Source organism: Dysidea avara, chromosome 4, assembly GCF_963678975.1.
Source record: "Dysidea avara chromosome 4, odDysAvar1.4, whole genome shotgun sequence".
Classification (NCBI taxonomy): domain Eukaryota; kingdom Metazoa; phylum Porifera; class Demospongiae; order Dictyoceratida; family Dysideidae; genus Dysidea; species Dysidea avara.
In genome coordinates this window covers 36840753-36868701 of record NC_089275.1, presented here as the reverse complement: position 1 = coordinate 36868701, position 27949 = coordinate 36840753, and the positions used below count along the sequence as shown (strand labels likewise).

Sequence of the window (27949 nt, the reverse complement as noted above, 5' to 3'; positions counted from 1 at the left end):
CCATAGCAACATCCACCATCTTTGGAGTACAATCCGTTTTTGCAACCCTGATAGCATCGGTTTCTATAAGAGTAAAACAGTTCCAGGAAATAGAGCTGCTTCTTCTGCATTCTACGGAATAGGTTGACCAGGTTAAACCTTTGCTCCTTCCTACGCTATCAGACAGGTTGTTCTCCAAGATGGCGGATGTTGCTATGGCAGCAGCTTACCTGTAAAGGGTCTATAGGGAGGGGTACTCTCAGTTTTCATGCGATTCATTGCATATGTAGATATAAGGCAATATACACACATTTGACAACAACATGTTTTGGGGGAATCCATCCTTAGGTAACCATTCATAACATTACAGCTCAAGTGTAAGAGTGAAAACTCATAATCCGTTAAAACAGTTATGCTTTGTAGCATACCTATATGTATCACAGCAGAAGTTTTCAAAATGTTACTCTGCTCTCAGAAAGAAGAGAACAATCTGATTCTACTTTGTCTTCACAAGTAAATTGCTGGTTACCCACTACAAACTGAGCAAACAATATTTGTGACCGGATTTCACATAACAAGGCTTCCACACACACAAAATCAAACTTACGTTTTTACCAGAAATGGATTGCTGGCCTAATACACTATCATATTCCACACTGTACTTCCTTCAGGACTGGCAAGTCTGGTTTCTGTGGCAGCTTTCTTCCGACCCTGTCAAAGCCACGAGTGGGAGATTGGTGCCATTGAATGGCCATGGCTTTGTGATAATGGTGTGTAGTGAGCTGGGACTTCACAGAGAGCTCGCCAATAGTGTTCTCAGTCAATTTGGAGTGATTTGAGGGCCATGGAGAGCCCAAACTTGGCCTCTGGATTCCATTCGTCTTCTTGCTTCATTTTATACCCCTATATTAAGCCCACCCTCTCACCCTGTTACTTCTACAGGGGCGGATCCAGGAGCTGGCTAGGGGAGGGGCACAAACAGGGTAAGTTGTAGGTGGTTGCATGCATGGGGAGAACCATATTCTCTATAGTTCAGTGCTGCTTTTTTAAAGCAGCAAATAATCACCTCTTAGTGGTGTCTCACTGTTGATGTTTGCCATTTTGGCCTTTTCAGATGGTTGTGAAGTCTTAAAACTGTTTAAAAGGCTCTGAATGTCTTAAATAACAGCAATACGATAATTATTTTTAGAGGCGCTTAGTACGCACGAAGGTGCTGGGTGACTATTTTACAGTTAGTTTGACTTTGGTTCGCTTTGGTCTCAGGTGAATTTGTAATAAATGCTAGTAAAATGTGCATATTTTCGTAAGTTTTAAACTGATCTTGGTTGGCCTGACATAAAATTTACTAGCTGTTTTAATCAGAAGCATGGCTCGCTCCTCCACAAGGTGGAGGGGGGGGGGGGGGGGGGGCATTTGCCCCAAATGCCCCATCCCGGATCCGCCATTGCTCTACCTGTGATATTATTACCCGCTCGAGAAAAGCTGCCCAAAACAGGGGGTATCAGAAATGCATACACCCACTCAGTGATAGCTAGTAAATAGATGCATACTTGGTGCAAATTGTGTTTGCACAGCTGTAAGCAGTGGTAAGTTATTACACAATGATTACTTAAAATCGCCATATCTCCTAACGAAGCTTTGTGCGTCGAAGCCGGGTTTTGTTAAATTCAGTCACATTTTACCTCTTGCTATAGTAGTATCTTTCTATGTGAAAGATGATAACCAATAATATTAATCATAAAGTGGAAAGTCTGTTAATTTGTTCCAATAAGGCATAACTACACAGTTTAGCGGCCCAAATTCGCCAAACTGTATACTTTTTTAACCATGAAACTTTCCACATAATTATAAATTAAAACATGGGAATATAGATTGCTGAAAAACATAAAGAAACAAGAGTCAAACAAGCCAGCATGTTAAACACACAGAGATCTTTTTTAGACTCAATGGTTATGGTAGAAACTAAGGAAAAAACGGTAGTTTCTGGGCAGATAAATACTGAGAACACTTCTGTGTAAATGTTTATTTGAGTCCAAATAGAGATCTCTGTGTGCTTAACATGCTGACTTGTTTTGATCTCTATTCCCATGTTTTAATTTTTAAATTATTTTTGCACTGGTTTGTTTACTTTTTATAATGGATAGCTAACATGATAGTAAGAGGTGCTGGTAGTGCTTGACATTACTCAGTATCAAGTCAGTCATCATGTACATTAGATATTAAGTAGTTAGATAATACTATCAGTGTTATCAAACACCAATATAATTCCTACTATTGAATGTATACTTTGTACTACACAGCTTTGATATATCCAACTATAGGAAATGTATAGCATGCTGTGGTTAGCAGTAGTGTGGCTTCAGTTAGGTGATCACAATAAGTCAAGTACACAGTGGTACACAACAACATTGCTGCTCGGGTATGAGCTTAATATACCGTGGTTAATAGAATGTAGGTAATGATAAGGTTCCAAATGAACATGTTAATGCGAATAGATTGGAAACTTATTAACACATAATAATTAACATTCGGTTACCTTTGCAGAAACTAAGTCAGAAGATCATTGGCAAAGTGAACCTAAAAGAAGTAAATTTGCTCAAAAGTAGATGTTAACATTATAATATGCATTAAAAGTAGGCCATGGACATGAAGAAAGACATAGGAAGGAAAGTTACATACAGACACTTTCCTACTCCTTGCAATTTTCCAAAGCAAAAAACGTGTTCACGTGACCATTAAATAATTATTAGCTATAGAGCCTGCTGAGCGCTAAGGTCGTAATTGCTGTACAGGACAACTACAAAAGGCGAGGATACAATTTAACAAAGTATTTGTAGCATTGTGTTATTAAATGAACCCGTGGATAATCCAGCTAGTGAGACGGTTTTCACGGATTACGCTTTACGGAATACGCTTTACGGATTTGAATTGCAAGTTTTTGTAAAGTGTCTGTAGTTTTTATCCACTAAAAGTACTCACATTTTGCTCTAACCCTGTGAGAAAAAATAAAATGAACAAAATGGCTCAAATGGCAGATTTCGGTTTTTTTATAAACAGGTCCTTTTGACTTCATCTTTGCTAGTGGACCTAAACTTCTTCCAAATTAACTTTAGGCTTCTTTTGAGGTTAGAAAAGATTTCTAAAGTGGTGTTTAGTTGAGTGTTGTAAAAAAACATAGGCTATCTCTATTATGAACCACTACCGTGGTTCATGATAATACTCCTCATGATCATAACGTGCATTTTAGATGTAATGCCATCACAGATTTGACCATTGGTGACCTTTATGGCCACATTTGCACAGAAAATTGATCATTTCCGTCTTTATTTCCCTGAAGCATTAATTATTTGTGCATGGAAACACAATGAAACTACAAAATAAGGACACATTTAGATCAAACAAAGTATGTCCTGACTATAAAAGTATCTTTTCATGTTAAGAAATAATCTAGGATTATTACCAAGTGTCCAGACTATGCAGGTGTCCTCATTTTCAAATGTCCTGATTAACAAGTTTCGCTGTAATGCAAGTTTGTACATTGTCTTTGTTCTTCCTTGCAGTGTTGGCCAGGATATCTGGTTTAGTAAAGTAGCTGCTGTAACATTTTTTTTTCGGAAAAGGTTTGTTAGAACACACCCAACAGGCAGCTCCACACTGAATTTTTTCCACAATAATAGCCTCAGCATGCATCCTAAATGATGTTCTGATCATAGTTTGGGCCACAGTAATTTAATCTGATACACTTTCATGTCTGTTATATAGCTATATTTTGGCAGTGGATATTGAACCAAAAGTCATGCAGTTCAATAAGCCGTACCGGCTATTGAACCGAAGACAAAAAAGGGTCACTAAACGGAGAAAAAAAAAAAAAACCACAAAACTCATCCCGGCCGGGGTTCAAACCCTGGACTACTAGAGCTTTAGGCAAGTGTGCTAACCACTGCTAGCTACCCACTACCCCTACATTTCTATCTTATTAATGTCACTCAAGTAGTAGTCTCAGTATATAGTAAGAAGCCTAAAGGTGAAGAAGAAACCAAAGCTGAACCCAACCCTAACCCTAATACTACTTTTCGCATCCCCTAAAATTGAATGCTTGGTGCAAATTTTTTTCCTGGGCTTGATGGACTGCCCTTGCCAACCACCCCCAGCACTGATAGCATGTGCTCATTGTGCTGGTCAACTGAATAAACGGCCTAACAAGCAGACAAGGCCCAAGCATTATTAAGTTAAGTGAGACTCCACTCTTACAAGATTCATTGGCCTAAAATGGTGGTGGAGTCCTACTAAAGACGTCAATGGATCAACGATGCGCTAGATCACAGTAGTGGCCGCGCGTCTTTTATATGGGCGTGCGCTTTGTAGTTTCTTGGCCGCACGACTCACTACCGTCTCAAGTTGATATGACGATTTAACCATTTTCGTTTTCTATTTCCACTTTCGGTTTCCAACTGCCATATACCGTAGTAGAGTCAAGACTCCCATTAATTAAGCAGTAACTTATTGAATTTTTTTTTTCTCTCCTTTCTTTGTATGTTTAATTTGTTGCTTCTATTATTATTCAGTATATCACTGACTTCGCGGCGTTTTTGATCTCATCCACAGGTGTGGTATATATATCAAGACACACGGTATTGTGTCGTGCGCGAGGTCGTGCGGCCCAAGAAGCCGGCGCGCAACACCCGTGAGTACATTGACAGGAAGAACGAAAACACAATTTTCGCACCTCCGTAGCTCCGTATTGCCTTGATGAAATAAGACGAATTTTGCTGTGGACACGCCCTCCAACTTCAGTACTCCACATTTCAAATTTGAGGGAAATCGCGTCAAGCGTTCCCGAGATATGCGACTTCAAAAATTGGCTTAGTTTCTTCGTTTTTTTCCTTCCTATTTTCGCACACTTACAAAAACTGCTATAAAGCGCGAACGCCTAATCCGATTGCCTTGAAATTTGGCACACAGAAGGGGGTATAAAGGCGCATTGCGGTACCAAGTTTGGCTGGAATATAATAAACAGGCAAAGAGGGGGTGTCTATTTTACGGACCGGAAGTTCCTGCTTAGCAAGCTAGGTGTTTAGCAGGTCTATTTTACGGACCAGACCGGAAAAGGTATAATTAAGGCATGCATGCACATGGATCGATGCTTTCATGGTCGTGCGTGCTTTTTGAATTCCGTGTGCAAGGCTCTAAAGGCTGAAAGCTTGTGAGAACTGATGATTTCGCGGATTTTAGGGCCCCATCAGAGTTAGTGGTGACTGTGGTGCTCAGTAGCTATATCTAAGCATAATGTAGTATGCCATTGTTTCGAAGTTTATTTATTTATTATTATTACTGGGCAGGCAGTGTTTACTGATTATGCCCAGGGCAAGGGGGAGAGAGATTTACAAGGGGAGAACATATGTGCAATTAGCTAGCTACAAATTAGAAATAATTTCTTATCAGCCATTTCAATTGATGAGGTCGATAATGAGTTCCAATCAATGAGAAGTTCTTGGGAAGTAGCTATTTCGATATGCTGTGGTGTTTGTGGACAAGAGTGAAGATTTAGCCGTACACGAAGTTGTAAGATGGTTAATTTAAAGCTTCAGTGCAGGTGATTCAGAGACAGAGATTGCAGATTAGCTATGTGCAAGGCCATGTGTGACTTCACAGTTCTCGGGGTAGGCATATTTTTTAGCCTATAAGAGTGTAGTCCATGGAAGTAAACTACCACTGTAGCTATTTGTTGCTAGTCGGTTGCTAGTTGTTGCCTAGCTATAGCTATAGGTATATCACTGAGCTGCTGAGCAGTCTGAGCAAGAAATTTTTCAGGATAGGATACTGTATTAGTTAGCTATTGCTGAGCCAAAACATTGTTTCAGTGTGTAACCAACAGCAGACTGATTCAGCATTGATCAAATTAATTAACACTTATTCTTCTGATACAGATCAAGGAAAATTGGCCAGTCAAAAATAATAGCTATGGCCTTTTTTATAATACTTGCAATAGTGTTTTACGTATGTAGCTATAGCATGCTAGACTATAAAAACTGCTGTAATATTACACAGTAAGCTATACTGTAACATTTTCATGTGATATTGGTTTGTATAACTATACACAGAGGACTGGAAATCTGATCATGTGGCATTGCATACTGCTATCAAAATGGAACAAAAGAACTTTCTGGCAGAGCTCAAGAAGGTTCACAATGTGCATGTGTGACACCAGATAGAAAGGACATGTGTGCAAGTCTTTTAAATGCTTGACTTGTTAAATATTACCCAAGTCTGATTCATGCGCAGTACCACAGTGTACATGTAGCAGTTTAGTTTCCACATGAAACTTATAGATCAGGGTGTTATGATCACTCAAAAAAATTCAAATCACACAATGGTTACAAAAAACACACAGGTACATCCCCACTTCGAACGAGACACAACAGCATGAAACTAAAGCAATTTTTATGAAACTGAAACTAAGTTGTATTACATCAACGTGCATGTGATTTGGTGTAATTACAACTAACAATGTGCATGCATTATTACAAGTCATTAGCTACATCTCCTCCTCCTCCTTTAATTGATGGAGCAATTATAATTAAATAGTAAATAATTCTGAAACCTTTATAGGTTTGGTACAATTACGTCTTGGGTTACGACGTGGCAGAAGGGAGGGAACAGTCTCTGTTATTGGGTCTTCCCCAGATGATCCAAATGGCTCAGTGACAGTGGCTTCTTGATGTTGTCTTAAATGGTTTTGATGTTTCCTCCATATCATGTCCCCATCTAACAAGCAAACTTTAAATGACAATGGGGCACTCATGATTGGGTGTAATTACAATTAATAATAATAATAATGTATGTGCATTATTATACAAGTCACTATACTCAGGGTTTCTGATAAAGCATGCAGTGATCACCACAGGAGCATGGACAAATTGCAGTATTATCAATGTCAGCCAGTTTACCCTGTGCAATCTGCCAAAATGCTTTTAATGGACTCTATACATACTCAGCAGTCAGTGATAATTATATTCAAGCTACATGATGGTGACAGATCTAGACATCACTGGCCAGGAATTACATACGTTTATGTTATATAGCATGTAGCTAACTATCATGTTTGAGCTCAAATGGCTTGTTTGCGGCAGACAGAGAGTCCATGCATATTCTAAATTTTGTAGACGTGCATGCATACACGAGAATCTTGATGACTGTGGCATATAAATTATTAGCATATTATTATTATTTGTTAATTGGTACAAGGAAGACAAAGTCTTATGAAAACCAATCTCAAATACCTCTAAATAAAATCAAACCGGCAGTCATATAAAAATACATCTACTTTAGTCTTATCCATTGCTTTGTGCCTTGGCCGGTTGACAACTTGGATCTTTACTTTATGACCAGCTGTGGGAATTTATTGAAATGTCTTCAAGATCATACAGCACTATAATTTTCAATGTTTCCTATAGTAAAGGAAACTTCTATAAGAAGAGGGCATTTAAAGTCTGACAGCAAAACAGTGTGATTCTACATTCCAAGACAACCAGATATCAGTGATCTAATGAAAAGTGGTACCCTCAGGCTTCGGTGGTAGCTACTTTGGCAACAAAGATGCTTCGAACAGATATTTTCCTTGGTCATGCAGTATTGCTTACAAATTCAGGCTGTGCTTCAAATCATTATCTATACACATGCTTGATTATTTGGTTGTATGACAAGCTTTCAAGCTGCTAGCTACATGTACAGACTGATATATTGTTGAGTGACCACTATTTGCAATCATTTGATTTGTTCTATCACTTGAACAGCATGCTCGACACTATATAGCTAAACGTTTGCTGTGCTGCCAGGTAGCTAAAAGCATTAGCTAGCAAGATTGCTAAGATAATCGTCGTCTCTGATATAAACGAGCAAGCTTCATCCGTGAATAGTTGTTATTGAGGTTGCTATTTACTGTAAACTACAGTTACTGTAGTTAAAATGGCTTTGCAGGTCTATAGCTAGCTAGATATACGCGTACGCCCAGTACGCTGGGGAGTGACCAGACCAATGCGAAGCTACAATCATCCGGGCACGACAGAGCTGGCAAAATGCTCGTGGGTTGGCACACAGACTATTTTTAGTCTGGTCCATAAAATAAACTTGAACGTATTAAACACTTGGCTTGCTAAACAGGAACTTCCGGTCCGACGGTCCGTTCCCGGCGAATTTTTTTTGGGGGCCAACTTTTACTTAGCCATTTTTTATCCTGCAACAACGCATGCGTATACAACCACGAGACCCTCACTCAAAGAATACGGAATGTGCAATACGCCGAGACAACATAAGCAGTAGTCGATGTGTCGATGCCAACATTGATTGATTAACAATACTGTAAGTGCCGTGTGTTTTGATGGACAAGGCCATGTACTGGTCCTGCGAAGTGTGCGTGTTTTCCATCCAAATCGAGGCTGGCCTTTCAGAAAGGCGGGCAAAGCTGCCGTTAGATGTGTTGAACCTGCAGAAGCCATGTTGTTAATTGAATGTGAGACTCTGGTATGGATGTAAGATTAGTGCATTAGAATACATGGTAGCTATCAGTGCGGTGTTGCATAGGGTAAAAATTTTCCGCTTTGGGATCTGGGGGTGTTGTTTGTACTGTGTCGGTGTGACCAATCTCCTTTGTGTAAACACTAAGGCTGAAGACCTTATATAGTTGATGATAGTCCCAAGAGTTAATAATAGGGAGAGGATTAACTCTTGATAGTATATTAAAACTTGTATAATTTACAAATTTCCCCCCAAAAATTAAAATACGCGTATTAGCACATTTTGTACACAAAACACAGATTTTAAACACACAACTTCTCAAAACTCCTTCCAAATTAGTTTCCATCTATCACGGACGAAAATATCATCACCTAACCTTTAGCTTTCTTTTGTTCAATACACTTTAGTCACAATTACACCGGATAGAACTTGCTTAGTACGTCAAAGTCCAAATGATCGGAAATTACTGCCATACATTTTATTGACGGTTGCGCACTACTCTAAAATTGTGACAATTTTGAATCACACTTGGGGAAACCCCCATAATCACGGATAGCATTATTTGGAGTACTCTACCAGCTGTTTGGTGTGAGATTTACCTCCATAGCGCTAAAATTTGCCATGCTTTGTGAGTCAAGCATTTGTATTAATATCTCTGTATATTTTAATGGGGACATGAAATTCAGACTTTCCAAAGTGCTACTTTTTGGTACTGCTGCCATTCAGCTGAGGTCTCCGGCACTGGTCAGACATTTGATTGTAATGCATTTTATATTACATAGGCAGATAAATTTCAATAGTACTTCATAAACATATTTTCGCATGCGCCCATGCATTCCGAAAATGGGCCACTTTGCTGGTCCTAGGGACAGTTTGAAGTCCTTTTTTGCAGTTGTTCAGCACCTCTCCTCTTTGGTGCTGAGGGTGGTAAGCAAAGCTAGTCAATCTGGCCTAGGAAAATATAACAAAATAAATTTATAAAGAACAAATTTGACAAAACGCGTACAATAGTTTTGATATGAGTTGGCTGTAATTTATGCTGTATATGTATTGGTATCAGATCAATACCACAATTAAATAAAACTTGCAAATATTATTAAACGTTTCTTACATTGTGACTACCTTGCTGTTGCTGCAGTAATGCACAGTATTGTCAGCCATTAATGCCACTAAAATTGTGTTGCACCAATCAGTTACTAATGAAATTGTTAGCTTAGTGGGCTCTACTGAACAATTATTTTATGACTTGAATATTAGAATCTAACGTGTGTAAGTGAAATCTCCTTACTGTGCAGTACAACAATAATCTATCTGAAGCACCTTGTATAAAACTGGTAACTATAACATTCATTTCTAAAATATAAAACTATAGATCCGCTATGAAAAACTGTATCATTTTTTGGTATTAGATGTTCTATCCATTTGTTGGATAGGATATTGCTTACTACACCTCACCAAATGGTATCCGTCAAGGATGCATGAGGGGGGGTTCTCTTTGACAATAGATCAATTTATAAAATAACTTGCCTTAGTAAGTGTGCAATTAATAAAATTATTAATACTATCTAGCTAGAGAGTACAAATACAATATAATCCTTAAGACTTTTACTGTAAGTCTCACTATCAAAAATAATTCAATTGTGCTTTTATTAGAATATTGTTATAACTGATTGTAAGTTAAGAAACCCCATTATAAAAATCCTGGATACACCTCTGTGCATGCATGAACGTGAGACTAAATCCCAATTCAACTATGAAACCCTGAACAAGCTGGGTTTATGACTAGTCATAAGTATTGATTGTGCATACATGCACTCGTACCTTTGAAACACACACTGTACCACCATTAATAATTATTGCAATTGGTTGTCATGTTACTGTACATTGGTTATATTACCATACTGTACAAAGGTTCATGAAGGTTTGCACTTTGTCACTGACCAGAAACCCAGCCTCACGATACATCCCTATCTAGCTGTTCCTTCATAGCACCTTGACAGCATTGGTATAATCAAGCCTAAAGGCGCCTTTCAGTACAACCTGAAATGCTTTCAATAAATTTGAAACTTACTGTTAGTGCATATTATTTATAATGGCTGACAAACTGCCTGCTGGATGACTTCAGGAAAGTGTAACTCAATAACAACTAAGGCTACCAGACCCTAATGATACTGTTTTTATATGGCAATTTTAGTATGCTAGATGTTGCTTCAGCCCTATGCCTTATGGCATACTGCAGTATGCATCATGGAGTTACCTTTGTCCACCTTAATTCTTTCATTGTCAGCAAAGGTGTTGATTTGTGATAATACGAACTGATGGCTTCTATCTGCTGAATATCACTGTACCTAATTGTTTGTAATGAATGGTATGTATCAGGCTGACATGTTCAGGTGATAGTTTTATTAGCTGTTATTAGTTTTATTAGCTGCTATTAAATTTTCAAGCTAATAAGTCAATTACTTTAGGAATTATGATTGGAACTTTGGAAATAATCTGAAATAGCTATAGGTTTTCATAGTTTTCCCTTGTACTTTTAACATTAAAGCAAGTAATTTACTCTTGATTACGTATGTTAGGATATGTGGCTGAACATAATATATATATAAGCAAACTCTGGAAGGCAAAATAGTAAAGATACATACTGCAAGTTTGTGAGAACTTAAATACAATGGAATTACTATCAGTTGTAATGTAATAATTATACAGAACAAAAATGTAAATTGCATGTCTGTTGTGTACACTGTATGACGTAAAAATTGCAAGCAAACTCAACATGCAAGTTCATAGCAGCCGACAGCTAATTACCATCTTCCAGCATTTTGTACACCTGTTTGTACATTTTTGCTTAAGGAATGTTGTCGTTTTGCTGGTCTTTTCTTGATTGTAAGGCTTGCGCTGGATTTAGGAAATGTAGCTAACTTCATGCCTTTAGGCCTTCCTTGCAATACTACTGCTTTCCCCTTTGAAGTAGTTCCTCGGCGACGTCCCGCAGCTTTGGGGTTCACAGGTATTCTCCTACCTCTACGAAATCGACCACTGTGGTCTTTTCTTGAAATAGTCCCACCAAACACCCACCCAAAACGGTAGAGGGCACTTGACAATCGGGCATTAACAAATGTGCCTGGTTTTGTTAGTACTTTGTACCTTCTCAAGAAAGTTCTCGTGCCTTCAGCGACTATGGGAGTGTCCTTAATTCTTTCTTTCATATCTTCAAAGAATTCTTGAAATTGTTGGAGGACATCATCATTATCCTCATTACCGCTTGCACCATTATCCTCATTAACCTGTTCACTTGCTGTTACATAATCGTCTGCTGCTGTTAAAGCTTTCAGTAGCGTCAAATCTTCTCCATCTTTTCCATCATTACATGTTATTGTCTCGTCTTCTTGCTGTTGGTGAAGCGAAGCGTAAAAGTCATTGTCCTGCATAGCATTACTACCAAGAGCAATAAAAGCTAATTGCCGTCTGGCAGTCAAAGAAATGGTAGACACACAGTTCACACTGTAAATACCAAACAATTTTGCTACTGCAGCCTGGTGTGAGCATGGTGAACCATCCTGCCCACCTCTGCAACTGCATACACCCAAATTCATATCTACTAAGTATTTTACACCTCGCTCCGTTTGACTGTTAACTAAAAAGGTATTTGCTTTATCCAGTTTTTGTATGTCATCAGTACCTATCCCTGCACTCTTCATACCTTGGTATTTCAATGAAATATACCGATCAACTCTATTGTGGGCAAAGCTTAACAGCTTTCTTGTGTAATACAATTCAAGACATTCTGTTATAAAACTAAATATCTGGACAATGTTGTACGCTTTTATGCGATGAAATACTAGCTCTTTGACAATCTGTATTCCGGCTTCAGCATAATTATTGGTTTGATTTCCTCTAGTCATGAGGTGTGTATGGTAGCAAATAGCCCATTCTTTTCTACGACTCCACTGAGACTCAATAAACTTCAGATAGTTCGGATATTTTTTAACTATTTCACAAATTTTGAATTGTTTGTACAATTGCTCAAGCATAAGCTCAGACGTAGCATACACCAGCTGTTTAGTTTTGCTCATCAAAATCTGACGATCTTGATTAGCTATTTGATTGGCACCCTTGTGAAGCCAAGTCCACTTACATTGAAGGAAGTGGAATGCACATAATAGCAACCGTGCATGTGGCCAGACTTCATGTAGAGCATTACGTTCTGCGCTGCTGTCATCTGTCATAAAAATGGTGGGGCCCTCTCTTCCTCCACGCTTGTAGAAAGCCTCTTCAGGTATCACCTGCTGTAGTAGCTTCAAGCCTTGGGTTACTGTCTCCTCTTGTTCATCAGAAGTAATGATTACTCCCAGTGGTAGGCCACCACATGCGTTCGACATTGACAAGACAAACAGGGATGTGTTAAAACGATCTAGAGTTGATGTGCTGTCACAGAACACCATCTCTCCAGATTGTTGTACAAACTGATGCACTCTGCTCATTAGTGGTGTGCATATAGCCACTACCATTGGTACTTCCCTTTCATTAGATTTAAGTCGCTTCTTTTTAGGACATTCTTCACTGTCAGAATCTGATGTATGGTCTACATCAACCGTTCCCACAAATCTCTGCAAGATGACATTCCCACCTTTACTACCCATTGCAGCATTGTAGGCATCAATCTCTGCCTGAAGTTGGTCAAACATTGGTTTCCCATTGTCACTCCCAAGTTCAGATGTTCTCCATTCCTCATAAAGACGGCTAAAATCTGATTTGTTGGGGTTTGCTGCCCTATCCACTATTGACATTTGGTCTTCATTACTGTCTAAAAATAGTTTAGTTTCATGCCAGTGATATGCTGACGAAGCAGTGTGACCTTTCTGGAAATATTCAAAGATCTTTTGCTTTGTTTCGTCAGAAACAGGGCGAAAAGACAAAACATGAGCAGATTTTATTAGGTGGTTGTGATTGAAAGAAATTTTTAATACAGTAGGATGTGTACACAGAAACGGTTCCAGATGCTTTTTCTTGGGGTTTGAATGTTTAGGGGGGACCATAACAGTCAGTTTTAAACTAGAAGGGCAGTTGCGCTTCTTGTTTCGCGTTTCATGTAAAAATGTTTTCCTTACTGGTTTGGCGTGTGCCATGGTTGCTTTGTCCTGTTGTTTCGGTGTCAGCTGCTTCTTGTGATGCTGACAGTGCATATCTACCTTGTACAGTACTCGTTTTAGGCCAGGAGCTCTTCCTCGAGTATGTCTATATGTGCACTTACTATGTTCCATCATTTTTTGCAGCCATTCTTCAGCAGCATCCTTGGTCTTTACATTTATTCTAACAGTTGCTTCAAAGGCATGATCAGGTGCCCCAGGGAAGTTTGATGTCGACAAATCATTAAATTCTGTTACTACATATGTTACACCCTCTTCGTTTGGTAAAACAGTTTGTAAAGATGAATCAAGCATATCCCAGCACATTGCTTTGATGGAACTATCTGTTTGATATGGTTCATTTTCTTTGTCAGAAGATGTGACCGCTTTGACTTGTTTGTCTGTGGCATCTTCACATCTACTACTATTCAACAATGTTGTTGATGGCAACACTGGGGTCATTTTGTTGGTGTTGTCTGACAATGTCATGTCCTGCAGTGGCTGGTGGTAAGTGTCAGAAAGGTAAGAATCCAACTGCAACTGTGAATTAATAAATATAGTTTATTGATGTAAGATTTATTGGCTCATGTACCTTCTGCAATGGCGGATTAGAATAATTCTGTAAAGCCTGCCTTTCTATTTCTGTTGCAATTACTTCTCTTGTCGTACCCATACCATCCTGTGTAATATTAAAATGTACTGTAGAGGTAACACATATAATTATATCGCTGTTTTTAATTTTTACATAATAATAGCACTGATTTTGTTTACATATCCCTTCATAGCTACAAGCTACCAACAAGAAGCATGATAAATTTTGATTTGTAAAAGCAAACTTAAAAAATGTCTTAAATTACTGTATCAAGTCAAGAAAGGAAAGTTCTACAATGTAAAATACATAATGGTTTAAAGTATCCAGTCAATCATATACAGCTTGCCATTAGAACATTTTCACACCTTCACATTGCTTTAGCGTACAACTGTACTACTCAAACTTTAACAGTTTTATAATTCAGTATAGTGCATGTAGGAAAGAGATGAATAAAAGTGTCAGGTCCTGGCAATTGAGAGGAGAGTGGCTCCAGAAAGCATCGAGTCAACTGCTACTATCTGGTCAGTCCATTCTAGATATTCCAGAGCAGTCTTCACCTGTATTTCTATATACAATGGAACCTCAGTTATCCAAACCCCTTGGGACCAGGGGTGGTTCATAAGCCTAAAAATGGATATCTCTGAAACTGTATAAATAACCTTAAAATAGCTTAAACAACAATATTATCAGTATTATTCAACTACCCTAATAGAACAGTCACTACTCTATCTGAGCAGTTATTTCCATAGTTCGGTTAGCCAAGAATCTGGATAAGTGGGATCCGGATAACTGAGGTTCCACTGTACAGGAACATAGACACAGAATACAGACTTTTGCAGCAGTGTGACAATGTAATACCAGTGGGAATCATTTGTGACAGTGTGAAATATTTATATAATTGATCTGCATGGTTATACACTGAGTATACCGTAAGTGACAAAAAATCTGTGGCAACAAAACTTTTGCGATTTTCGCAGATGTGGTAAACACCATGACAGTTATCCCTACAAAAGGCTTAGATAGTATACTGTTGGTCCAAGACCTCATACTTCTTGCTTTAGCAAATTGCACAGGTTTTCCACATTTGATGCAAAGTGATAATCGCAAATGTTTTATGCCATGAACCTTTTGTCATTTACGGTATGGTATGATTGGTGGGCATTGTATTTGGTGAATTGGTAAATAAAACATATTGGCAGACTGTTAATTTGATGAATGGTCGGATCCAGGTCATGTGATACCAATAGCAAAGTTTGTTAGTGGGGTCTTATTTATTTAGTGAGTAAAGCTAAAATTTGTCTAATTAAAATCCTCACCAATTAAACCACGTATATGGTATACATGTATATGCAATAAAAGTTACCTGTTCAAAAGTCATGGGTTCCTTCATAAGGATACAGCGAGCATACTATAACCATATACAAAGAATAAAATTATTTTATCCCATGAATAACATTGATCATCTTACCATCATAAGGAAAACACCACAGTCACTTCCATTCAATTGCATAGGAATATCCTGTATGTAAATATTAAAGGACTATAAGGAATGTTCAAAACATGCTAGGTACACATATGTGACCAGATCTTGGAAAACCGATCCAACTCGCACATCAGGTAAACTTAAACTAACACCACCAGTGGATAGCTACACTACTATACTATTGGTTTTCACCCTCAGCATTGCTCAACCCACTTGAGGCTGGTTTTAATAGATGTCTGTTCTGGGTGGTGTGATGACCTCGAGTGGCGGTTTCTGGCCTTCTGAAGAACCTGGCTTCAAGAGAACCAATGGTGAATGAGTGGATGGCTTCTAACAGTTGGCCAAATGCTTTCTGTGTGGTTTGTGCTGCATATCAACCACTAAGTAGCCAGTACATCCCTGTAATCTTGTGTCTGAGCTTCAAATCACGCTAGAACTCCATTTTAAAGTCTAACCCCTAACCCACCTCCAGCCCCCGCCTCCCACCCCTTTGTGAGCTCTGGTGATACTACTTCACTTGTCCAACTGCTCAGATTTTCTATCTTATTTGGCGGGAACCTATACAAGTAGCTGCAAGTACTGGAAGTGGTCTGAAAGGTAATAAATTGATGCATCTCGTGTGTAAATTTCATATGAGTGCTCACTATCCTTGGCAAGTGCAATGGTTTAAAATCTTTATCTCGAAACTTCTAATGTGCGATTTGGATCGGTTTTCGAAACTCTAGTCACATATTCAGACCAACACCCCAATTTTGCTGAAGACACATGCTAGCATTGATATACTGTAGATTGTCAAAAACTTGCACCAGTGGACGACCACAATCTGTCAACAAACCAGTTTATATTGTGCAACAAGTTTTGAACATGTCTTGGTGGGACAAAAATCACTTGAAAGTTCAATGGACCAAATCAGTGGCGGCGGTGGGGTGGCTGAAGCTCCCCCAACTTTCACAAAGGAGGGGTGAGCCCTCCCCAACAAATGTGTTTTGTGACATCATATCACATGATCAACGTGGTATACACACTTTGCCACTGAGTGGCTAACAATGCCTCCAGATTTAATCTCGTAGCACTCATTTTTCAAACATTTCTCTGGGGGAGCATGCCCCCAGACACCCTAGAGGGAGAGCATGCAAAGCATGTGTGCTTTACGCACTGTACTGCAGGTACCCTCAATGGCTATACTCGCCCCCCCCCCCCCCCCCCCAATTTTTACAGCCTTCTGCCACCACTGCAAAGAGTTATCTTACAGTGCACAACATATATGCATTATGTACTGTAGAGTTTAGTCAATATAAATTCATCTATTAAACTACGTATGTAACAAGAAAATAGAACAAGTTATCTAGACTATGGATGGGTTCCAAAATGTCCATATAGAAGGACATTAGCTATAATATAACTTTACCTGCTCTATTGTAAAGGACCATTCTGTCCAGTTAAAAGGAGCATAGCCCAACAGAACAGCCTCTGCATCACAGAAATCCCTAAAGAATGTAATTAAACACTGAATGATAGATGTCGGAAGTTTATGGTGAAATCTTACTATATATGTGAATTAGACGATAGTTTGTGGTCAAATATTATTATATATGATTTTTATCTTGGATATGTATGTACACACAATGGGAAAATCTAGGGATATGTGATGATACTGTACCTATTTCCTTACAAACCTGCTTAGCACACCTAAAGTAATAACAATTATTTATCTGAAACATGAAACATTGTGTAGTACACAGTGATTACACAATTGCCAAATAACACAAGATAATAATTATGTACATAAATACACACACACAAGGAAAATACACAAACCTGATCACTGTGTCATCAAAGTATGCACAAGTTTGTGGTATCAAAGAATCAAAGTACTTCATGGTTTTCAACTTAGGATATATCACCTGGAAGTAATACATTATGACGCGGACAATGGAGTATGCCTTCTCTTACCATCAGTGTCCAATGCTGTCCTGAATTCAAATACCACAACACAAGGTCTGCTTTTACTACATCCTGGAGAAAGGATATCAATTTAACCACAAAAGTCTACGAATGATTAACCTTTCTATTCTTCTAATACTTTGTGGCCTCCATGTGACCCCTGGCTTTAACAACATCATAATACTGACTAGAGAAGATCTCAGTAATGGTTCCATAACACTACATCATGAACATATAATCAGCCATGCACCATGTACTAGCTAGCAATAAGTATGAATTAACCGCAATTAGTATACATTTAGAGTAAGGACTAATTTTTAATCATTAACCACATATAGTGGTGCATGTGACAGAGCTCACCTCTTTTGCTCTGGAAGCTGCCAGCTTTAAGTAACTGCCAATGACCTACACGTGTGCAAACATTTGTCAGTACATAGCTGAGCGCCAAACTTCAGCTTACATAAAAAAATATGAAACCGTATCATTATGGTTAACCTTACATTGTCAGTGACCCAGTAGCCTCGGCGTAAGTTCGACAATGCGCCTTCCATCTCAAAAAGCCCGCCAAAGTAACGTGGCGCACACGAGCGCCTCAACATTAATATGTATTGTTAGCGTGCTGGTAAACGTATGCGTGAAGTTGGAATTAAAAAGTTACTAAGACAAAGTTGGCCCAAAAAAATTCGCCCGTGGCGGTTGGCCAAGCCTACCTCAGGCGTCGCGGTAAACAAAATGTCTGTTTTCAATCTAATAATTTGCTGACACCAGGGGTAGGCCCGGGTTTATTTATTTATTTATTTATTTTAATACTTTTTAATGCAGTTCAGGACTGCATTAAAGGTCAGTGAATAATAGATGCCCACTGCTAAAGAAACATACATACAATACAGAGCAATAACTAATAATTACAGCTGTTAGTTACTTATAATTACAATAGATAGCTAGAGTTTGTTAAAATTGGTAGAAATTGGCGCTCTAGAGCAGCGGTGGCAAGGGCACAAAAGGTTTAGTTACGCCACTGCTACTTGCTACGCCTACCAGAAAAACCGCTTGGAGTAATGCTTTGAAATTCGCTGTACAGATGGAGTAATCATCTTAGAAAGTCTCTTCAATGGTGTAGAAGAATCAGACTTAAAGCCACGGAGTTATAACACGAAATCCAACATGGTGTAGAAAGTGCGAAATCAAGATACTCTAATAGAGCAGTCACCATGAAAAGAATTTAAGAGATCAGGTAGAAACAAGTAACCCGTATAGAGATCAGCTACAAACAAATCGCCCTGTAGAGAGTTCAGCTACAAACAATTCACCCTGTAGAAAGATCAGCTAGAAGAAGTTACCTTGCATGTAGGGAGTTCAACTACGTAGTTCAGCTAATGTGATAAAGTCACCTTGTAGAGAGTTCAGCTACAAAGAAACCACCATGTAGAGAGTTCAGCTACAAGCAAGTCGCCCTGTAGAGGGATCAGCTAGAAGAAGTTACCTTGTAGAGAGTTCAGCTACAAAGAAACCATCATGTAGAGAGTTCAGCTGCAAAAAATCACCTGTGGAGAGTTCAGCTACAAACAAATCACTCTGTAGGAAGATTAGCTAGAAGAAGTCACTTTGTAGAGTCAGAGTTCAGTTACAAAGAAACCACCATGTAGAGAGTTCAGCTACAAAGTAGTGACTCTGTAGAGACATCAGCTAGAAGAAGTTACCTTGTAGAGAGTTCAGCTACAAAGAAACCATCATGTAGAGAGTTCAGCTGAAAAAAAGTCACCTGTAGAGAGTTCAGCTACAAACAAATCACCCTGTAGAAAGATTAGCTAGAAGAAGTCACCTTGTAGAGAGTTCAGTTACAAAGAAACCACCATGTAGAGAGTTCAGCTACAAACTAGTGACCCTATAGAGACATCAGCTAGAAGAAGTTACCTTGTAGAGAGTTCAGCTACAAAGAAACCATTATGCAGAGAGTTCAACTACAAACAAGTGACCCTGTAGAGACATCAGCTAGAAGAAGTCACCTTGTAGAGAGTTCAGCTGCAAACAAATCACCTGTAGAGAGTTCAGCTACAAACAAATCACCCTGTAGAGAGATCAGCTAGAAGAAGTTACCTTGTAGAGAGTTCAGCTACAAACAATTCACCTGTACAGTGATCAACTAGAAGAAATTACCTTGTGGAGAGATCAGCTCCAAACAAATCACCCTATAGAGAGATCAGCTAGAAGAAGTCACCTTGTAGAGAGTTCAGTTACAAAGTAACCACCATGTAGAGAGTTCAGCTGCAAACAAATCACCTGTAGAGAGTTCAGCTACGAAAAGATCGTCCTGTAGAGAGTTCAGCTAGAAGAAGTCACCCTGTAGAGAGTTCAGCCACAAAGAAACCACCATGTAGATAGTTCAGCTGCAAACAAATCACCCTGTAAAGAATTCAGCTACAAACAAATCACCCTATAGAGAGATCAGCTAGAAGAAGTCACCTTGTAGAGAGTTCAGTTACAAAGTAACCACCATGTAGAGAGTTCAGCTGCAAACAAATCACCTGTAGAGAGTTCAGCTACGAAAAGATCGTCCTGTAGAGAGTTCAGCTAGAAGAAGTCACCCTGTAGAGAGTTCAGCTACAAAGAAACCACCATGTAGATAGTTCAGCTGCAAACAAATCACCCTGTAAAGAATTCAGCTACAAACAAATCACCCAGTAGAGAGATCAGCTAGAAGAAGTTACCTTGTAGATATTTCAGCTACAAACAATTCACCCTGTAGAGAGATCAGCTAGAAGAAGCCACCTTGTAGAGAGTGTTCAGTTATAAAGAAACAATCATGTAGAGAGTTCTGTAATAAATATATGTATTATATATAATTTGTACATTTAATTTACTAATAAAATCAGAAATATTTAAAGTATTTACATCTGCTTCATCTTTTCTTCTTCCTGTGGTAAAGAAAAAAAAGATAAGTTAAAAAAGCCCCAAAGCCGGCCTATGGCCGGCTTTGGGGTTTACAAATACAAAAAGAAGTGAAATCTAATCCAAAACAGCCAAGCTGTAAAAAAAGAGTGCGGCCCTCAGAAAGGCTATGGTGAAAAAAGATGTGAAATCCAAGGTGGCGGCCAAGAAATGGCTGTAATGGTAGGTTAATGGTAAAAATTTTAATAACGACAATTCAGGTGAATTTTGGGCCAAGACCAAGCGGCACCAAAATTCACCTGAATTGTCGTTATTAAATTTTTTGCCATTAATTTACAGCCATTTCTTGGCCGCCACCTTAGATTTCACATCTTTTTCACCACAGCCTTTTTGAGGGCCGCACTCTTTTATTGCAGCTTGGCTGTTTTGGATTAAATATAATATTATTTTTACATCCAGTACAATAATAGACGTTGCATTGTGTAAAGTTGACAATTCATATAATCTGCATGCATAATACAGTAACCAGGGCCGCCCAGAGAAATTAAGGGGCCCAGGGCAAAGAGGGCCCCAGGGGTAAGGAGGTTTCCATTCTGAATCACAACTTCACCCAAGATGTAAGTTGAAGACCAAAAAAAAAAACAGGTCATTACATGCTGACAATGACAATAGCTAGCCCTCATCAACCATATCTCCTTATTTATAAGCTTGCTACACTGCTCCTCTGAAGAATACTCTGACTGCTCTATTAGAGTATCTAGATCTGACTGCTCTATTAGAGTATATCGATCTAAACAGGTATTCATATGGCCCTTCATGGGGCCTCCTGGAGCCCCTTTCAGGCTGGGGCCCGGGGCAAAATGCCCCAGTTTCGCCCCCCTGTGGGCGGCCCTGACAGTAACTACTGTATTAGCAAGAAACCACAGATAAATTCATCATTGATGCAGCTGACCATGCATACAGTATTTATTCTTTCCAAGTTATATAGTTGAAATATTGACTTAGACTGTGTGAAAATAAGTTGACTGTTGTCAAGTATGTGTCAGAGGGTGTTGCAATCATAGTGGCCATATTTGTACAAAATTATGAAGCACTACATAATTACAATCCAGGTGGATAGCTGACATGTCTTCCAAGAAGGCTGCAGCACATGTTGCTGTCATACCTTCAGTGCTGGTCACTGTAAAGTGCTCATAATAAATAAATAATAAATAAGAAAAAATTACAACCATCTGTGATTGATATGAGGGTTGAAAATTATGCTGGCAATTTCAAAAACACAAGTCAGGCTTTTCTGAGGTTGACTTTATGTGCACATCAGTTAACAGTAGATTAATAGTGCATGTATATCTGCTGGTTTAGCACTATAATGGTAATGCTGTTACAATGGCACCAGACTTTTTAAAAAGAGATTCACTGAGCCCACTTTGAAGTATACAGCTACTACATATAGCTACAGTCTAGTAACTTAATTGATCACTTATCGACAATGTTGAATTGTTCAATCTACTAAACTTTGTAGAATGACCTGAAGCGGGTCCATGTTAATAGTGTAAACACAAGAATAATGGCCAATCAGAATAAGCAGTTGAAAATGCTAAGGAATAGCTAGCTAAAATAATGCGAAACTCAATAATAATTAACTAATATTTGTTTTCTCATTTGTAAGAGAACTTAATTAATACGACACTAGCTATCACCTTTCCCATTTCATACTATACTTCCACCAGTCACAACCACGTCAAACCTATAGCTAGCTAGCTGCAATAATTTTTTAAGATTGATCAATGAATGGAACAACTTACCAACATTCCTCCTAAATACTACTGACTATGATGCATTCATGCCATTTACAATTCTGTTAGTGTGCGGAAACTTTGAAAGAATGGTTTTGAACTGATTAATACTTTAAGAAGCTGGTGAACAGTGAAAAGTTGAAGAATTTCAAATTAAGTTTGTTGTAATTCTTATTCTTTCTCATTTTTTCATTCCTGGGTACACCACTGTGTGTCTGTGACCGTCCAGTAAATTAGCAAATAGATTTCATATTAGTAGTTAGCCTTTCGATTTGAACATTGATCTGGAGTCACGATTTTTTGGTTTTATAAGAATAGATCAGAAAACATGATTTGACAAAAAACGTCTTTAACAACCAAGAACAGCCAAGAATTAAATATCATTTTACTTAAATAAATATTCATTAACTTTTTGTCTTTATATTGGTGTACTGTTTATAAATAATGCATATGAATACAAGCACTGTAACAGTGTATAGTGTATGCATACATTGCTATCACCTAGTGTACACCATGAAGTCAAGTTATCAGTTGTCCAGGACAACGGTGTGTGGTCAGTTACAGTTTAGGATGTGTCACTTGGAGGAGGAGGAGTGGCTGCAGAACCAGGTGGTCCAGGAGGACCTTGTTCTCCTACAGGACCAGGGGGACCTTGTTCTCCCACAGGACCGGGAGGACCTTGTGCTCCCACAGGACCAGGAGGACCAGTTGATCCAGGAGACCCAGGTGATCCAGTGAATCCAATGGCTCCTCTGTCACCTTTACTACCAGGAGAGCCTTGCATTCCATTCTCACCTGAAATGTGAAAATATGGGAAACCAAGTTAGAAATTGCAATTATACATAAGCACATAGCTGGATATTACTTTATCATTTAAGCCACTGCAAAATATACAGGGGCAGATCCAGGGCGGTTCAAAGGGTTCCATTGAACCCCTCTTTTTGGAAGAGTTTAATATTACTTGATGAGATGCTGCCAAGTTTTTCTCTAATTCTGTACACTAAATCATTTTATCAGTAGTACTCATTGCAAACACTACTACTGACAAAACACTCATTTTACCTCCCTTTAGTGCAAAATAACTTGAACTGCTACCTCAGCATCATAGACACCTCTAAAATAATTATTATAATTATTGTTTTATGTAGTATACTTCTAAAGACTTCAGTTACATTTCTAAAGGCCTAAATGGTAAGAAGCTTAAGAATAATATTACTGCTAGGTAGCTACACTGAAGTTGCAATTACCATCTTTCAGAGTGGAACCTCCCCTTTTAAATTCTGGATCTACCCCTGATATGGCCCATTATATGTGTTGCAAAATTATGAACTACTAACCAGGATCTCCTGTGAATCCCTTCTGTCCAGAGAATCCCTTTGGACCAATAGGTCCAGTGTCTCCTTTAAATCCTCTTGGTCCTTGAGGCCCAGAATTACCAGGAAAACCTCTTAGGCCTCCGTCTCCTTTCTCTCCTGGTAGTCCAATATCTCCCTTTGCTCCTTCAGGTCCCTGTGGTCCAGGAGCTCCTAACTCTCCTGGTTCTCCTGTATGTCCTCTGCGTCCTCTTCTTCCTTGATCTCCAGGTGGACCAGGAGGACCGACTGGGCATTGACAATCCACTTGTCTTCTGGCAACATTGTGTATACCAACACTTTTACCACTTCCACCTGTGTATGACTGTTAATACATATGTAACATTAGCCAGTTGAACTCTCAGTCTTGTACATGCTACTGTACATATTGCAACTGGTATTTTACAGTTGAGCATCTTTATATCTTGTACATGTACAGGTATTCATGTTAGTGATGTATGCAGGAAATACACTTGTATTGAATACAACACTGTTACTGGACATCACCTAATTTGGCTTTTACAAAATACCATAAAACTGCTTTCAATGTAGTTATATATCTGTAGTACTTACTTTGACTTGTTCTTGTAATTGTTCTTGCAGTTGTAATAACAATTCCTTATCAAGCTCCACTTGTCGTTCTAGTGTCCTCAATGAAGTCTGAAAGTAGCAGGTCACCACCAATAGTAACACTAGGCTAACAGTTGATAGCACAACACTGACTCCTAAAGTTACATCTCTGCTGGGAGTCATTTTCTTCATCTATAACTTTATTGTGCACTGTATCCTTGACAGCTAGAGACCTTTTATAGGCAAAAGTTGGTATTTCAAATTAGCTAATCATGATTTTAAAATTACCTCAAGTTTACCCGCAGTTGAGATAAGTAATTAGTTTCTACATACATACAGATAATCGGCATGTAGATGCTTTGCCTTATAAAGTTATATCCTCTTCTTCATATTAGATACTATAGCTACAACAGTTTTACAATAACAAGATTAAGTTAGTAAATTAATTCCAGGGAAATAATATGATTCCGTATGTACAAAAAGCTAGCCAGAAAGTTGTTCCATTTCTTTTAGAGTGAATTTGCTAGTTGTAGTCTATTCAGTAGCTACACACAGACATACATATGATATGGGCATACACAATGATTGTTTAGCTCCATGCAGTGTTGCAAGACTAACCAATAGCAAAGCTAAATTAGTCTGTAGTTGCATTATAGGCTATCCACTAGTTAAAAATAACTTCTACTAAAATTTTCTGTGTACTTAATATGCATGCTTATATTATAATAAACCCATTTAAACCCCTAAGCTCTCAGTTTATGACAGCTAGGGGCTAACAAAGGGGGCTAGTTGTGGCCAAAAAGCTATAGTTGTAAATGACTTTGGCTAGTGGTAAATGGTGATTTGGCTAGTTGTAAAAGTCAGCTTAAAGTAGCAAGCTGCACCACATAAACGAATAAAGTCTAAATTATATGTACTGTGCATGTTAACTCTCTTTTACAGCCTACTACAGGGGTATGACTGAAAGTATACCTCAAGATCCAATCTTGAGATAGCAAAAATTTTCTATTTGAGATCTACTAAATTTGCCTAACAATTCATAGTTATTACAGCCCAGTATCGATATAAAATAATTACCTTAAAATCTAATAAAACAATAGTTTGATCTGAATTGGTTGTACGTCACTGTATTATAAACCATGTATTTAAGTTTGTTTACTATTTCCTAGTTCCAGATCTCAGTTATTTCTCTGAAATTGCTTCCAGATCCAATCTTGGTGCAGATATGTATGTTTCAAAAATTTCCTGGGTAAGTATGTTTCTAAACCACCCCCCCCTCTGAGTTACAGTATCTCTTCAATTATTTCCTTCACTCACTCACACTTTGCCATGCAACAATCATGACAATATATAGAGCGCAAAATACATACATCAAACACATGCAAAAAGCAAGGTTTAACATGTCATGGGCTACGTACTTGTAAAAAACAGTTTTTGGCCAATGATGACAGCACTGGTTTTACACTCATTCTGAACCCTGATCTGAATTGTGTGTTAGTATTGCACTTTCAACATGCTGAATTGGTATCAGTGTCACATTGTTGTGGTGTTAAATATTATTACTAAACCAAGCTGTAATATAGTTTGGGTACACATTGTAAAACAATTTAAGGCCTTTAACCTCATCATGAGGTAATAATGTGTATAAGTGATACACAATGGACACAATCACTAGCCTTGCATAACCTTTTATGGAAATCCATATCAGCTACATATGATATCAAGAGTTCATAATTAAATATATATATTATGAACTCTTGATGATATTCATAAACATGTACATGACCATATATGTACAAATGACTAAAAGTATGAGTATGATGTCATGTTCAGTATTGAGTGCAATGTATATAGCTAGCTAAAGTGACCTCAATAGTTGATATGCATAATAGTACATGTGTAATTGGGATGTAGTCAGCCTTATTTTCATGAATACTAACAATTTTAGCAACTAATCACCACTCAGTGCTAACTGTATTTTGAACTAACAAAATGTGGACCAGTGATTATTGAGCTTATTAAGGCTGTGTTTACCCAGGTGCTATAGTGCTACTTGGATACCCTATAGCCCTGGTCCAGTAAGTCCAATCAAAACAGTAGCTAGAATCAGGCAGCAGAAAATTTTGGTAGCTAGCTAGAATTTTTTTACAAATTCGTAGCAACTTCTTGTAAGCGTTTCAGATTGTACAGAAGGCACATTGGTTATACCTAACCAATACTGCCAAGGGACCAGGATGGTATTGTGAGGCTGGTTTTAGGATGATATTTTTGGCAAGAAAAGCCCAAACCTTCATAATCCCTACTATACAGTACTACCGTAATGTATGATAAGTGGACAATATTTAATATGTACTAGCTATATACATATTTTAAACCTGTGCCAAAAACAGCCCAGCTGTAAAAAAGGCAAGGCCAAGAATGCACAAGTACATGTTCATAACCAAAAGACATGATATCAAAATCTGGCCAAGAAAGCATTTACAGTATAGGCACTTTTATGCATTCATTTTCTGTATGCTTCACATTATCACATCCAGCTAGCTGTACGTGTGTGCTTGCAATATAAACAATACTACTGAGATGATAAAAGATGATTACACTGCATTGTTACCAAAATTAATTTAACTAAAACTTTACAATTGGTTTCTACTTGGCCATCTTTTGTTATTATTATTATTGTTATTATTATTATTGTTTACTGTGCAAAACCTCTTACAAAGAGTATATACAAGCACAGATAATAAATCAGCAAATTTTTGCACTGTATATTAAAATAAAAAGATGGCCAAGTAGAAACCAATTGTAAATTTTTAGTTAAATTAATTTTGGTAACAATGCAGTGTAATCATCTTTTATCATCTCAGTAGTATTGTTTATATTGCAAGCACACATGTACAGCTAGTTGGATGTGATAATGGCAGCAAGATTTTACCATGCGGATTTTAAAAGATTGCATAATAGATCCCTCATGTAAATGACTCACAGTAGTGGTCGCGTGTTTATTAATTTTGTGGGCGCGTACTTTGTGCTTCTTGGCCTCGCGACTCACTACCATGAGTCTTGATCATGAGTCTTGCTGGTGAATCCCACACAATAATTTTTTACTAGTTATAGTGTGTTAATTTTTATATTTTAATTGCGATTGCTGGTCATCATCCTATAGATAATACTATTGTGGAGCTTGGGAAATGTGACAGCTAAAATGTTGTCACTTCTTTAAAATGTATCAGCTACCTGAAGTGAGTAATGATATTATTTCAGTTGAAAAGGAATGCAATTAATTTAGAACTGTGTGTACAATATCTGTACTCCTAATCCATGCATTAGTGCTTTAATAGTAACTATCCTTCTAGGGATCTACAAGGAGACCACAGAAAGCCTGTGAAGCATATAGTGAGTCAGCATAGTTATGTGACAACAATAATATTGTATGTGTGATAATATTGTATGCGTGTGTGTGTCAGGAAAATTCATGTACGTCAACATTCATGTAGATTCATGTAGTTCATTTATCTTGCTTATATATAGCAACATTTTGTCTCCATGCATGCCGGTTCAAAATGACTTCAAAATGAATGATTCTTATGATATAAAAGGACAGCAAACTAAATTATGATGTACCATATCATGGTACACATCATGTTGTGTGCCTGGATCATCTCATCAAAGTACAGGGGACACTGAAATAATAGCTATCAAGT

At 38.1% G+C, this 27949-nt stretch overlaps 2 protein-coding genes and 1 long non-coding RNA gene across 3 annotated transcripts; all 3 read right to left on the bottom strand.

Annotated features, from left to right (window-relative positions):
• Positions 1–11072: 11072 nt before the first annotated feature.
• LOC136254867 (uncharacterized) lies at positions 11073–15730 on the bottom strand. The gene is made up of 4 exons (XM_066047632.1): positions 15683–15730; positions 15578–15622; positions 14215–14301; positions 11073–14162 (listed from the first exon to the last, which is right to left on the bottom strand). Exons 1-4 carry the CDS (start codon positions 15722–15724, stop codon positions 11298–11300), a joined length of 3039 nt encoding a protein of 1012 aa, XP_065903704.1. The 5' UTR covers positions 15725–15730; the 3' UTR covers positions 11073–11297.
• A 1321-nt stretch (positions 15731–17051) lies between these two features.
• LOC136254891 (uncharacterized) lies at positions 17052–18299 on the bottom strand. The gene is made up of 5 exons (XR_010700826.1): positions 18002–18299; positions 17762–17860; positions 17651–17713; positions 17516–17601; positions 17052–17184 (listed from the first exon to the last, which is right to left on the bottom strand). It is a non-coding gene; the product is annotated as an uncharacterized lncRNA (long non-coding RNA).
• A 4442-nt stretch (positions 18300–22741) lies between these two features.
• On the bottom strand, positions 22742–24441 carry LOC136254881 (short-chain collagen C4-like). Its single transcript, XM_066047645.1, has 3 exons — positions 24252–24441; positions 23664–24003; positions 22742–23121 (listed from the first exon to the last, which is right to left on the bottom strand). Exons 1-3 carry the CDS (start codon positions 24438–24440, stop codon positions 22892–22894), a joined length of 759 nt encoding a protein of 252 aa, XP_065903717.1. The 5' UTR covers position 24441; the 3' UTR covers positions 22742–22891.
• Positions 24442–27949: the final 3508 nt, after the last annotated feature.